This window comes from Brienomyrus brachyistius, chromosome 6 (genome assembly GCF_023856365.1).
Source record: "Brienomyrus brachyistius isolate T26 chromosome 6, BBRACH_0.4, whole genome shotgun sequence".
Classification (NCBI taxonomy): Eukaryota; Metazoa; Chordata; class Actinopteri; order Osteoglossiformes; family Mormyridae; genus Brienomyrus; species Brienomyrus brachyistius.
In genome coordinates, this window is record NC_064538.1 from 22,847,017 (window position 1) to 22,862,424 (window position 15,408).

The window sequence follows — 15,408 nt, forward strand, 5'->3', positions numbered from 1 at the left end:
AATGCATAGTGCGTAGTTCTCCTGTCAAACACTGTACGAGTTTCCATTTCACATATCAACAGGTAGTTTCTTGTTACCGATTATATTTCTTTATAAATGAGATAACTACCTTCCCCAAAAACCTGGGACTGTAATTTGCAAATCCTAGTTTGTTTTTACGATTTTTAAAATATGTAACATGTGCTAATGCAACATTGGTATCATTAAGGACAAACTGAAAGGAAGAAAGAATTTTCTCCCAGGATAAATAAAGTGTATTTTATGTTAAATACACATCAAATTCAGCAGCAGTTTTGGTGTTGGTGAACGATTTACAAGTAGAGAGTGAAGCTAGCTATGACTGAAGTTAATTTTACTCTATTTTGAGTCTAATCTGTTTAATTTTCACTGTTTTCATAGAGTTGGTATAAAAGCTTGTGGTGTTAAATCCTTTTCAGTAATCCTTCAGAAAACCCTGTGTTTACAATGAACTCTCAGAGACTTTTTACTCTTTAGAAACTTGACACAATTCATTTGAGTTAATGATTAACAGCTAAAAACTGCGACATGCAAAACAACTCATTTAATTAAAAAAAAAGAAGTCTGTTTTCATTTAATCAGAAAACAACAGAAATATCTAGTGTAATTACTGCTTTGGCAGTTTCTGTGTGTTCACTCCAGGAGTGATAATTGATTAAAGCTGCCCAATAAAATGCACGAGGTTTAACATCTAGAGGACAAAGAATCAGATCATTCTCTATGGAGCCATCGATGCCTCTCTTTTATTGTATATTTTTTTTATTTTTTGCATTCAGTATTGAGTACATGAGAGAATACTAATATTTCTAAGGTGTTGTTGGCGTGAGTAGCATGCTAAAGACCAAAACAGCGATGGCCATGTTAGCTAAAATAGTTGGTAATGTTTGCCTAGAGCCTAACATTCGACAAAAAATAAACTCAACTGTGGCTGATACAACAGCACTCAGTGCTCAGTCAAATAAACTGTGGGGAAACGTGACATAATGTTAGCTTATAAAGCATGCTTATGGTTGACTTTACATGGATCAGATCATTCCCTCCAGGAATTTTTCATAATTCAGTTTTATTGTTGTTTTTTCAGAACAGATTTAAGCACATTCTTGATTATTGGGTAATTTTTTCCCTAATGTTACCATGGATAATGAGTGTTTTTGTTTTCTTTACCCTGCAAGCTGGTAAGGAGCCTTTAGCTTAGAAGCAGGGATGCCAGCTTTGGTCAGCTGGCTGTAATCAGATATTCAATTCGAGACACGTCTGCACATGCATTTAGATGTATGTAACAGTTTTATTACCTGGAAAATAGTCTGTAGGTTTTGCAAACAACCCCAGCATGTGATGTAGCTAATTTTAGGTTTATAATGGAATAATATAGATTTGCCCTAAGATTTCTAGCATGAGCGCAAGAATCTGAGAGCATGAGTGTCATGCAAAATGCGTGAAAATCAGAATATCAGAATACTTGTAACAGGTAATCAAACTAAGGTCCATAATGAATCTTCTACAAACAAGCTGACCAGTAGATGTTCTGTTGAGCCAAACTCAACCCACCTCCCATCTCCATCACCAGTGCAAGCTGTTAGACACTCAAGTTGCAGAAGGCTGGGCAGAGCTTCTAGAATGTGATGAACCAATGTTAATGGCTCGCATGGCAATCACATGGCAATGTGACATCCACCAATTAGAGGACTGATCACTAGCCACCATCCAGAAAGCCAACCTTCATCTGGCATCACTGTTGGTCCAATGAAACCCATTTAAGAAACTCTCATATGAACAATCATAAAGACTATATAGGAAAAATAGCTACTTATATTGTTTTGCATACGCTATACAACTTTCATATAGGTGTGTCATGGAAGCCGGAATTTAATGGAGTCCACTTCCTGTATGCCAATGAATACAAAGGCCCTGCCATCTTCAGAAAAATGGAACACACCTCACTCTGTGTGGCCAAAGAAGAACTCCAAGGAAGCCTGTGGCTGTACCATCCATCTTCCAAAACCAGTTATCCAATACAGGTTTGCCTGGAATCTCAGGAAGGACATGCTGCCAGTCTATTGAAGGTCACAACCAAAATCCCACACTATGGACATTTTGCTTCAAGTGCACGTCTTTGAACAGCAGTAGGGAAGTACAGGGAGGAATCTAGCACAAGCATGGAGAAAACATGCAAACACCACATAGAACCGCAGGAGCTCTGAGAACACAGCACAAATACAGGGAGAATGTGCAAACACCTCACAAAACCGCAGGAGCTCTGAGAACACAGCACTACCCACTGAGCTACCTTTGGGTACACTATACTATCCATCCATCCATTTTCCAAATTGCTTATCCTATTGGGTCGCGGGGGGTCCGGAGCCTATCCCGAAAGCAATGAGCATGAGACAGGGAACAACCCAGGATGGGGGGCCAGCCCATCGCAGGGCACACTCACACACCATTCACTCACGCATGCACTCCTACGGGCAATTTAGCAACTCCAATTAGCCTCAGCATGTTTTTTGACTGTGGGGGGAAACCGGAGTACCCAGAGGAAACCCCATGATGACATGGGGAGAACATGCAAACTCCACACACATGTGACCCAGGCGGAGACTCAAACCCGGGTGCCAGAGGTGTGAGGCAACAGTGCTAACCACTGCACCACCATGCCGCCCGTACACTATACTAGTGCCACATTATTTAAAAAGATAGATAAGACATGTAAAAATGAGGAAGGGGGGATTACAGAAACGAACAGCATGACAGTGTAAAAATTACAAAAAAAAAAATTCCAAGCCTAGTTAGACGCATCCTAAACCAAAGGCAGCATTTGAATGCATGATGTCACTTAAGTTTTAAGCTATTTCATACACATAAGCTTGTGTTAGTGGTCTAAGGTCAATCGACTGATATTTCAATTTCACAGCACAATTTAAACAACTGTTTAGTTGTTGCAGTTGGCATTCCATTCCTGTTGGGAGCTACGCAAATAAAAACGCGCTATTATATGTTATTGCCTCCTCATTATTTTCCTCACTTAAGACCACTGCGGGTTTCATCTTTCATGGTTACTCGTTGTACACAGTGGGCTTGGGCTATTGCGCGATGCTGGGCTGGGTCTGCGCTATAATTGTGTAATAGACATTCAGATTTCTTCGAATGATAAAAATCCGAATGCCTTTTTAAAAGGACTTGTCCAGCCATTATATGTGGTGACTGTCAAGCATCTATTAGCTGTGGAAGCATCAACAAAAGAGTTCCATCAGAGCGTCCCTGTGGGGCGTTGCCAGAAGGCGACGCCAGAGGTTATGGCACCTGTTCAGAAGCCATCCCTCACCAGAAAATTACCTCGTCTGACAGCATCTCTTTCAGACACTGTCACTCTCAAAGGAGCCTATGATCCCTCACCCCCACGCTCCCGGCTGGATGCTGCTCTCAAGAAAAACAGCCCCCAGAAAGGATGACCCAGGCTTGATATCCCATCAACCCTTACTGTACCTGGGAGAGAGACTTGTGGGAGATGGAGTGGGGGGGGGGAGGGGGGGGTCACACAAACACATCAAAAATAAAGAAACAGATAAAAGTCTTGAACTCTTGTAAATAAAAACACTGCTGCACATAAATAAATAAATAAATAAATAAATAGATAAATAAAAGCGGCTCAATGGTTAGTTGCTTGTGTTTTTTTTTTTAATTTATTTAAAACCTCTCCCCCGGGAGAAGGAAATGGTACGAGCCAGACACCTGCTGCCCCGGAAGCAAATGGCATTCCCTCAAAAAGTTAGCATGGGCCTGGGCTCTGCCACAAATTTTAGTGGGGAGAGGAACATAAGAAGAGAGAAGCTGACAGAGAAACATGACTGAAAATTCCATTAGCAGTCTAAAATTAAATATCTGAAACAGCCAGCATATTAATTTCAACTCTCTTGATCAACACTGAAAGGCTGATACAGTTTCTCATGAACGGCCAGTGTCTGCGCAGCAGAGATCCGGTAGCGTTTCCAGAACCAACACTGGCAGCTCCTCTGGGGGTTTCCCACACCGCACAGAGGCTTGCTGGTCAGGGGAGGATGCTCAGGACCGGAAGGAGCCAGGCAGCAGGAGTTGCGGTGCTGAGGAAATGCGACGCAGACACAGATGAGCCCGGACTGCTAATGCCTTTGGCCCGAGAAACCGCAAGCAGGAGCCTGATGGGGCCGGCTCTCCCCTGGGGGGGTTGGGGGGGGCAACCCTAACAAGTTCCCTGAATACGAACCACCTCCAATTCTGCTAGTGGCTTCATGACCAGCTCGCTCATCCCGTAGCAGCCCCCCCACCCAACTGTTCCCCAGAACATGCCGAAGCAGGGCTTTCTGCCCCCTGCTGTAATTGCCTCAGTTATGGGAGGGGAGGGGCAGCTTGTTAATAAACACGGCTTGTTAGTAATCCTGGGACGCCACCAGCTCTCGCTCTTCCATCTTCTCCTCCGGGAATATTACATCCTGCTCGCTTCGCTGACCACAAACACAGATCTGATTTACATAACAGCGTCTTTCTGCATTCGCGGCAGCAGGCTCCATGGGCAGGTCTACCTGGACACCGTTCGCTAGCCTTTTCCCTGTCACGCTGTTGCCAGTGTCCACTAACGGGTGATAAAGACACAACGGCAGCGATTGCATCATTACCGCGATGAGATCATGCTTGCCACGGAGGGCCGACGTGTCTGTTGCAATGGGATAAATGCCAAGCAGTCTGCCACATGAGCTCTCCCAGTGACAGCATGGGTAGCAAGTGCCAATCTCAATGGCCGGGGGCAGCTTTGGAGGCAGGCAGACCCCTAGAAGCCCCCTGACACAAGCCTGTGGATTAGAACTGGGCTTTTACCACTGGGACAGAGCCTGGACCAGCCCATAAGCATGTCAAGGTGACCCCATCTTAGTAAATGACACAGTGAGAGAAGATGCATGCTCCCCCACCCCCAAAGAGCACATTGGACCCAATACCCTACTGGCCACAAATGGTAAACAGAGATACAAAGGGCTGGTATCAAGTATGTGGCATGAGCACCAGAGGCTCCTGTAAAATGTAGTCTTTCCATGCAGAATGGTTTTACTATTTAAATATTAGCCGGGAGTTCTGCAGGTCAGACACATTCAGCTCACCGCTGCAGTGCAAACACAGTTCTCTAAATTAGCCATTTATAATAGAAACTGTGTAAAGCAGGAAAACTGTAGCTGTACGGACAGAAAAAGGTGGAAACAAGTCTAGGAGGCGCTGCACACAGACCACAGCTGAGGCACACTGCCTGACCACACTTTGGCTTCCCATAATCTACCTTATCCTCCGAATGTGCTTAAGATCACTGGCTCCCTCGTCAGACCGCAAAACGAGGAACTGGCGGGAGGACGGGCGCAGCTAACCACCTCCTTCAAAAGATTCTGATGATTCTTGATTTTCCACTGGCGGCAGCACTTTGAACCACTGCAATTGTACGGCAGACTGTCCCACAGGGGCAGCTATAACGAAGGATTGAGGAACCACGTGCGCAGTGCGCAATCCATCAGTAATGATAGATCATATTCACACTGACACATCTCTTTTGACAGTGAAGACGGCTGTGATTAGGATGATAAATAACAGAAATAATAAAAAATAATAATAATCATAAATAACAATACATCACAGAGCCATTATGGGTTCCCCAACGAGAGGCCCGGGTGATTTACCAGGCACCATGGTTGAATGCAGCCCCCCCCTCCCTGCGGGAAATATCCACAGCAACGCATCAGTAGACATGTCAGCTGACACCTTAATGTGCTTCTCTTGTGGGCAGGAGGCAGAGGGCTTGCTGGTCGTTTGCAGCAAGAGAGAGGAGTTGAGTTGGGGGGGGGGGTATGGTGTCTGGGGCGAGGAAGATGGGCATTAAAAAGATGTTTCGGCTTAAACTCAGAGGACAGATCCTCTGGGCATAACAGCCAGGGAACCCTTAGCTGAGCACAGGAAGAGGCAGACTGGGTCATGATATAGATGGCAGAACATTCCTCAGCTTACAGGGGTGAAGGTCAGGCAGGTGAAAGAATCACATCTTGTCTTGCTACTCATCATGGACAAGAGAGATCTGGCCAAGGCTTGAGGAGACAACACACCATCTCAGTGGCCCCTGGACAGCAGAGGAACAGTCCAGCATGGTCTGCTAGGAAGTGTGGGGAGGGGGGCATTCTAGTGCAATTGCAGCCATCAAAGACGAAAGGAAAATAAATAGACAAGCAAGCGAATGAAAAAAAAAAAAGTGAAAAAATTATGAAAAAAATCTTATTGCAGAGGCGCATCTGTATGCAAGAGCTCAGGCAGGCTGAAGGCAGGCCACCGCAGGACCCTTGACCCCTCGGTCGGTGGCTGCCACGGATCACAGCTGTGAAGAAGACGCTAGCTGCTGGGGGGGTGGGGGAAGGTGGAGGAAGTAATCGAAGGTGAACGAATGTGCAGTAACAAGAGGCTATTAACCCGCCGTGCCTCCCAGCTGAGGCAGAGAGTATGTATGGGAGACGAGCTGAATACAGGGAGGCTGAGAGCAGCCCCCGCTCCAGTCACATCCTCACCGCACTTCAGGAACTACTCAGCACCCCAACCATGCCTCGCTTCTCCCGACTACATAAATTGAGAAGGTTTTTTGGGCCGCTGGTCTGTCTCACATGGTGACTAATTCCCTACGGTCTCTATTCTGAGCTGACCGACAGGGTGTCCGTCCCAAGTGGGTCGAGTCTGTCTTACTGGAGGAGTCTGTCTCAGCTTTAATCATGTGGGGCAGGTGAAGGAGCAGAAAGTGGGGTGGGCGGCATGGCCCTGCCTTTATGCATAGGGCTGAAGGGAAGGGATTGGATAGAGCCATGATAGAGTGATGTGGTAAGTACACAGCAAATCTTCACACACCATGCTCATAGATCCAAAAACGTGCAACATTTGGAAGTAAAGAACCATAGTCTTTTGATTACTGGGCATACAAATCAAGCTTTAACTGCTATGCCACTAGTGGCCAGCTGCCACCTCAGAGAGGTAGGAGCCGGAGGCGAAGGCCATGCTTGCCTGCTTGTCGGTGAGTGTGTAGATGTTCTGATGGTCGGGGCTGAACAGCAGGTCTCTGAGGATGGGGCTGCCCTCGCTGACCGCCATGTCCTCGTACAGCTGTGCCGGCTGGCTGGAGCTCACAGAGTTCACCAGGATCTGCAAGGGAAAACAAAACAGGATGCCACCACTGTGCAGACTTCACGCTGGCACACGTCGAGAGGACCAGGGGTGGGGCAGACAAGGGGGAGTGGCATAGGGAAACCGGCCACTGGTGCCGATGAGAAGGAACGATATCGAAGATCTCACTGTGGCCTTGATCAAATGCCCTGTGCAATAATTTCACCCACACCTTTCCCAAAAAAAAAGAAAAAGCGACAGACCGGTTAAGAAAAGAATCACAGAAACATGCTGTCCCTTGGATAAGTGTCGGGCTCAGCTGGACCCGATCCACCACCCGCCCTATCTGGATCTGTGTAAAGTCCAATTTACTGAATATCGAGCGTTCGCAGGGCTGAAGCCGAATCTGTAACGAGTTGGCACCAGGTGCTGCACTTCTGACAGCTGAGGCAATCCGAATGTCAGCCATTATCATCAAAATGAATACATTCACGCTAGCAAGATTAAATGAGGAAAAATGAGATCCATAAAACAAAGCAAAGTTATTAGCTTTCATAGAATGTCAATACAGAAGAGGGTCATTCAGCAGCCGTAAACACACACAAAAATCCGGCACTGTGTTACACACAAATAGTAAAACATCACTTATCAGCTGGAAAGTGAAACACTTCCCCTCACAAGACTCTAATCTATTATAGCCTAATGGGTCCGGAAATGATTCAGTTGAGATTTTAAATCCATTAGATGCACCTTGTTTGAAATTTCCTGCTTCTGGAAGAGCCAAACTGTAAAAGTGAAAGTGTCTGAATGGTCTGCATGGAATGCGTCAGCGAGGACACTGGCCCAAGCAGGGAAATGCACGGCAAACACAACAGCTGGTTGATGGAGGCTGACAATGGGGGAGGGGGCAGTCACGGGGTCACGGGTGGCCATGACCTCCACCCTAACCCTACACTGTGGTGTTTCTAATGAGCTTCCAGTCCAGAGTGAGTAATGGCTGCCGTCGTCTATGGGGAGAGAGCATGGGGATCGGGGGGGGGGGGCATGTCATACTGGGGAAGATCTTCCACATATGATAGCAAAACTTCACAAAAAAAGGAGGGGGGGTCCTGTTTCGTTTGATTGGGGGTAGTTTGGAAACCCTATTGGTCCACAGCAGGGAGGAATGTGAGCAAAGAAGAAACTATAAAATGGGGCAGCGATGTAAACCCCCCCCCCCTTCCCACCGCTGGCACTGGATACGGCTCATTACAGGCCCAGCACTGCTATCAGCAAGGACACCACATCCTCTGCTTCTGGACCAGCTGCCAAGGACCTCGGGGTGGGAGGGGGGCACAAGTGGCACTTTTCTGTGGCACAGGACATATCCCACAGTCCTTTGTGCTGGGCTCTGTACACACAGGAACAGGCCACGCTGACCGCCAAGACAAACAAATCACCCGCGGCCCCTGAACCCCCCCCTTCCATTTCTGTCATTCCCGCTACACTCTTTTCTGAGCTTACTCATCTGTAATCAAATATAATTCAATTTAGCCACAATTTACCCTGAATGGTCCACCAGGGACAGTACCTCTCTCATTACAGGGAGATTCTCTAACCAATTAGGTGACGTTAAACAGTCCCCCCCCCCCCATTAGCTACATGGCAGTGACATGCAATCTCCCTGTGTGGGGGCGTACAGCCATGTTCTGCTGCCTCTTGTGTCGCCCGTTCCTTGAGTCCAAAGGAAAGCTGGCAGAGAAATGCGGGCGAGAGCAAAGAAATCCGCAGTTTCACGGTCGTGAACAGACCATGCAAGATGAACCCCTGAGACAACAGCAAAGAAAACTGATTCGATTTCCCCGACAGGTCAGCTCTGGCACCGGCCACCCTGCCGCAGATTTGGGGATAGCCAGCCTGCGCCCTGCTGCCTTTGAAGGTCCGGTCATCACACCCGATCCACACTGCACTCAAGTCTGAGGCTGTAACGCATCACCCTCCCTGCAGCCATCGCATGTGCCCTCGGTGCGGCTGGACTCCACGCTGGCCACCCGTTCAAGTTCATGCAGAGGGTCAGATCTGCATCCTGAAAGTAGGACAAGTGGCAGTGGGGCGATACTGGACCTAATTCCAACAAGTGAAATCCAAAAAGCTAGTGTGTATTAACAGAACACACACACAAAACCCAAACTAGTAGAACACACTGTTCCTTTTTTGACATGTTTTGTCCTAGCAGAACAGATCCTATTAATCAATGGCCTCATTTTCACCAGCCTCTGTCTGACCCTGGGGGGAGCAGCCCATGCACACAGACCCCCCAGAGTCCAGACCCCTGGGTGTCCTTCTATGACAGGGCTTCCTGCATCTTCCATGGGGGGATTAGATTAGAAAATGAAAATGGAGGAACATAAATTAAAGCGGAGTCCCATCCTGCCATTTCCCTAACTGCACCTCCCCAGATGAGGCCCTGATTAAGGACCAGGCCGAGTTCGTGCAGCGGTCATGCAGTGTTGGTGGCTTCAGGCTGGGGGATTCAGAAAGGGGGAGGGGGGTCACCATTACCCCTACCCTTCAAACTGCTATCCCATAGATCAGAAAATAGCATAAGAGGGGTCAGCAGCTGTGGAGAAGGGGCCGGAAAGCTGCAGGGAGTCTGCAAGGGGGAGCCGGTTTATAAGTGTGCTGCTTCTCCTGACCGCTTCTCAGGCACCCAAGTCGCTGTGGCGACACACTCGGGGTCCACCTAAACCCCGATAAGATGCAGAAAAACACCCACAATCTGCGGAGTCCGTGATGATGACGAGCAAAGACCCAGGAGGACCAAGCACACTATCTGAAGGCTTCCCCCAGCACTGCCAAGGTCTAAATTCCAGGTGCTGAAAATGCAGCCGTTTTTTGGGGGGAAGGGAAACCGAGAAGGAAATATCAGGCTAATGCAATCAAAGAAAGTATTTTCCACACGTTAGATGGCCGGTTAGGGATCACACCCACGCAAATACGCCTGTGTTACAAAACAGTCCACATTTCCATAGCGATCCCCACAGACTCCAAATAGAATACAGCAAGCAAAAAAAAACTGCTCAGTCCTCCACCGGCATTGACATCATTTCGCTTCAAATGAAGCAGTACTTTTTTGAGGAGCTCTGCGACCACATTGGGGGCCCGACCACAAACCAAATAAGTGGCCTCGTTCACGCCCCCACCCCCCCAGCCCCACAGAAAAGGGCACCCCGGAGCAAGCTGGCAACAGTGCTGTGACTGATCTTCAGTCCAAGCAAAGCTTTCAATTAAGGGCTGAGATTGCTTCTGCTAAAGGCCAGGGTTAAGAACCATTACCCAGGAAGTTCAATGCAGATTGGGAGGCAGCAATCACAACAAAAAACTGGGGGCGAGCGGTCAGCCAGAAGTCCATCTCGTGTGGCGGCCGGTCAAAAAATACAGTCTTAGTCTGCAGCGCTGCAGCACCCCGGGTGAGGATAACACCGTAGGTCTCAGGCTAACAGGCATGTCACCACGGGTTTTGGAGGACTAATACCCTGGTCAATGCCCAGGAGTAAGCTGCGGTTATCCGGCCCGGTACTGACAGCTCGCAATGAGGGCTCAGCGAGACAGAAAACAATTTCAGCAGGGCTGCTATGCTGGAGCTCTCCTCTTTCACACAACATTTTGCTTTATCGAAACGGTGTACTAGGCCACAAGCAGGCTCCCTTCATAACCACAAATAAACTGTGCAGGTATGTGTGGATGTGGAGGGGTTACCATCCTGCCTGTTAAGCACAGAAACTCTGCTGGGACGGCTGTACAGATATCACCCATCTAGGGACCCAGGTGGCCCCATGGTCACGTCGCGGGAGCAGGGGGACACGTAACAGGCTGGCTGCAGGCGACCGAGGAGTATAAATAAAGATGCTTCTAGAAGAGCCTCCTTCAGATCACTGCTGCATCTGTTCCACTCCCCCGCAGAAGCTTGCGGGCCTCTCGAGGGTTTGGCTTCCAGTGTCTGCCACTGCAGTGGCAGGCATCTCCACTCAGACGCCCGGCCTTTGAAGTGCGTATAGCTGTTTACATGTTATTTTATTTATGCCCCTTGCCCCCCCACGGCTGCCATCCACCGGTGTTCCCCTCTCCGCTGTGAGGTCTCTCCCACTTGACATAACTGGGTTTGGCCCTTGCATAACATACAAGGCCCACTCCTTTCTTTGATCTGAAAGGATCTGAAGCCTGCTCCAGTCCGACTACTGGATAATTTATGGGTTCGGCAGGCTATCGTCAATGTGTCATTTTCGGTTTTATCATTATTGTTAATATCATCATTAACATCACCGATTTTCTAGAGTGCTACCATTCCATTTACTGCAACATAGTGTAGTGAAGCTGCACCCATTGCATGGAATTCTGGGAAGCAGGGCCAAGAGACACATGTGGTACATTTTATGAATCAGTGTTATCAGAGAAAGCAGGTCCACTAAAAACATAATTAAGCTGGCCAGCAGGCAACCAGGAGCACCCATCTCCTCAGTGCCGGAAAGACCCTGCGGGCAAGAGAGGCCGAGCTTGGCCGGCAGCAGAGGTGCGAGACTCGAAGATAGGATTTGAGATGGAGGCAGGGGCTAGCCAAATGGGGTGAGAGCTATCTTCTCTGCGAGATGTGAGGTGAGACAGGCCTGCGGTGAAAATGGCCCTCTGCATCACCCTTTGGAATCTGACAAGCATTTACCCAATCTGCGCACCTGGACTCACATCTTACATACAGCAGGACCCATTAGTCCACAAAGCTGCATCACAGGAGAGGCGGTACACCGGCTGCCTGGCTCAGAACACCGACCTCCCTTTAGGACAAACATACACACACGCACGTACACATGCACATACACACACAGACACACACAGACCCGTAATCATATCTTTGTGGGGACCAGTCATTCATTTCTATGGGATACTCTACTCTAACCCCAACTATAACCCCTACCCAGGCCTGATCTTAACCATAATTAACCAAACAAAATACAAGACTTCAAGCATTTTTAGTTTTTTGATTGCACAGATTTTTATAAAATGAGTTTCCACTTGTGGGGACAAAATATAGTTCGTCCAACAACACGATAACAGATTTTTTGTCACATTTTGGTCCCCACAATGTAATATATATGACCCACACACACACACACACACGCACATGGGTGCGAAGATCACCTATCACTGACAAGTGTTTTCTTAGGAGGAAATGAAACCGATGACAGAAACAGGACACCAGGGGGGTGCAACACAGAACCATTAACAGAGTACCTAACTGGAATTGCTACTGGAGTCATGTTTAACAAGTGCCTGTAACAAGTGCCTGTTAAAAACACCCCCCGCCCCCAACCCCCTCGGATTGGCAGGACGCCTGACATGGAATCTCCACACTCACTGGGCCTTTTGTCACACTGCTCCTGTGCAAGGAGCCCCTCCCCCCGAATGGCACACTGCCGGGAGGCCCACCCCCCACCCCCTAAAATGGCACACTGTCAGGAGGCTCAGCCACCCGGCACACTGGCCTCTCGCACCCTAACGGAGGCATCAGAAAGCATACGGCCACGGGGGGGGTTGGGGGGAAGGGGGGGGCGGGCTCATGACCCCAAGGGTGCCACTAAAAAGCAAGAGGGGGGCCTGCAGCAGCATCCTCTAAAAGGTACTGAATTTTAACCTAAAGACAATGAGACTATCGACTGCAGACAGACACAGGCGAAAAATTCACAAATAGGTAAGTAATGCGTTGGGGTGGGGGGGGGGGGGCAATAAAAGTAAATAAACAGACAGACGATCAAACAAAGAAATAGATAGATGAGACTAAGTTCTGATTGTGGACACTGAGTGAGGGTGGGAGAAACCCCCTCGCGCCTGCACTTAGCTCAGCTCAGGCACTACATACAGTAAGCAAACGCTTTCGGGGAAGTCAGAGCAGAGCCCTGCTGTGGCATCATTTTGATGGTATTTGTACTGCAGAGCTGAGACGTTACACATCTTATCCCACAGGTGAACTGGATTTCAAGACAAAACTGTGGGTGCATCCAAAATCACACATAGCCGCTACTGAATTTCTTCTGAAGCCTACTTCTCATCCGTTACTGCAGGACGCACTGTATGCAGGCATACAGTTGACATGCACTTGGAAACACTGCAGCAGCCATTCTGCACACTATCTGAGCCGCATGTTTTCCAGCAATACAGCTTGACCCACATGAAAGTTCAGAACTACCTTACCTAAATTTGTACAGAGATGGCACCTCCTCAGCTAACTTGACAAAAATCTCTAAGCAAGCAATGTTTTTCGTCAGCTCCAGTGGCCTTGAGGGATATCGTAGCGTCGATCAGTTGCACACAGCAAACGAAGTTTGCGATTTCAAACACACCCTGTGTTTCATGCAGTCCCACTACTGCTATGGTGATATGATCCAAATGGTACATGGTAGCTTAAGAACCATTCAAGACCCTGAACTTGTGAAAGCTACAGCGCCCATATGAATGACAACATGGCAGTGAAAAGGCACATGTGTGTGGATTCCTGGGCCGGGGGGCATTGCAGAATTCTAAACACAGCAGGGGAGGTCTCCTGCTTCACGATGTCACTAGTATAAAATCCCAGCTTATCCTTTACTGGGCTGGGTGCTCACAGTGGCTTAGGTCCAGGACTTCCAATCAGATTGAGAGCTACAGTCCCAAAATGCAATTCCAGTGGTCACCTCTAGCAAATCACATTACATCTGACTGATAAAGGAAAAAAAGTGTACAAATGAGGTGCTACTACACACAAAAATTTTTAGAGAAAGCAGACTGTGATAGAAGAAAATTAGTTCTGGGAGACCAAACTCTACTATGGAAAGAAGTAGAGAATCCCCCCCCCCCAAGGCAGATTCATGAGCAAACACTATCGCAAGCCAGACTATTAAGAGAGATGCCATTTTCTGACTTTGTGGAAGATGATCCCAGTCGAGTTTGAGTGTAAACAAGAGTCTGACACATAGTCAAAGGAAGTAGGATTGAGCATAGTTAAAAAGGCCTTCAAATATCAGTGATTAAATAAGGACTGGGGAGGGGGGGGTGAAGTAAATAAGAAAATAGAAGCATGGGGCCCCTGCGTCACTGGGATGGGGGCATGGAGCCCTCATCCAGCCGGTAATAAATTCTGCTCACTTTTCCTGAGCTGCGCCCTGTGCACTGCGCCTGTTGTTACTTCGTACCCTTATCTGCTCGGTGAGGTGATTAATTTCAGGCGTCTGGTGGAGACGCTCAGAGCGAGGTTTACGGTGGAGCCGCGATACTTCAAAGGCGAAAGACTTATCTTTGCAAAACACCCGACCGCAACCATCACCCCTCTGCTATTGCACCCCCACTTCACTACCCCCACCTGCCACCAACACCTTCCAGTATCAGGACACGTTAACCCTTATCATGCTGGCAACCCCAATGCCGATGTTCAGTCACGCAAAAACACACACGCACCCCTCTCTGGATCCTCTCCCTGTCAGTAAATCCAGGGGATATCATTTTTTATACTGCCAGCAGCATTGCTAAGGACGTCTATCTCGAGGCTTGCAGATCCAACACCCTATGGTCAGTAGGTAAAGTCTGACAGAAGCTCCTGTAAGACACCCAGCCTGCAACTGAAGCTAAAATGGATTCAGAAGCGACTTAGGTTAGCTGCAATAGAAAAAGCACTTCAGAAGTCAGTGTGCCAAGTCACACACGTGGATGTGGCAAGCCATGGGTACTGCCTTGGGATACAGACAGAAACAAGGGTTGGGGCTAAGCGTGGTGACAACCGCACAGCTGTGCACGATTCCCGCCTGAGTCCAGCTGAACATGCTCCCTTCAGAGCAGCTGTTGCCTATATGCACTGATTCTGGGATCATGTTACCCCCTCCCCGACGATGAGCCATCAACACCTGTTGGGGAACAACAGGGACTGGAGAGCCAGCACTACAGCCCATATAAAGAGGAGGCAAAGAAACCCAAGACACTCAACCCAAGAACCCAACAGGTCAACCCAAGGACCCAAGGTGCTCAACCCAAAGAGCCCAAGGCACTCAACTCAAGTGGAAGACTGTAACTACTGTGCCACTCACAACTCAAATTGCTTCCTGTTCACACCACTGTCTCAGCTGCCTGTCAACGTCCACGCAGCATGCGGTAACAGTACTGGGGAGGACGAAGGGGCATGACACACACACATAGCCAGGAAATCCACAGCTGTTCTTCAGACACACGTGTAGGGCAGCTGTGATG

At 48.3% G+C, this 15,408-nt stretch overlaps 1 protein-coding gene across 1 annotated transcript in view; it reads right to left on the minus strand.

Annotated features, from left to right (window-relative positions):
- LOC125745103 (plexin-A1-like) overlaps positions 1–15,408 on the minus strand; it is a 149,178-nt gene that overhangs the window by 67,146 nt on the left and 66,624 nt on the right. The window contains 1 exon segment of the mRNA XM_049017601.1: positions 7,066–7,203. Within this exon segment, the coding sequence (XP_048873558.1) occupies positions 7,066–7,203 (138 nt within the window).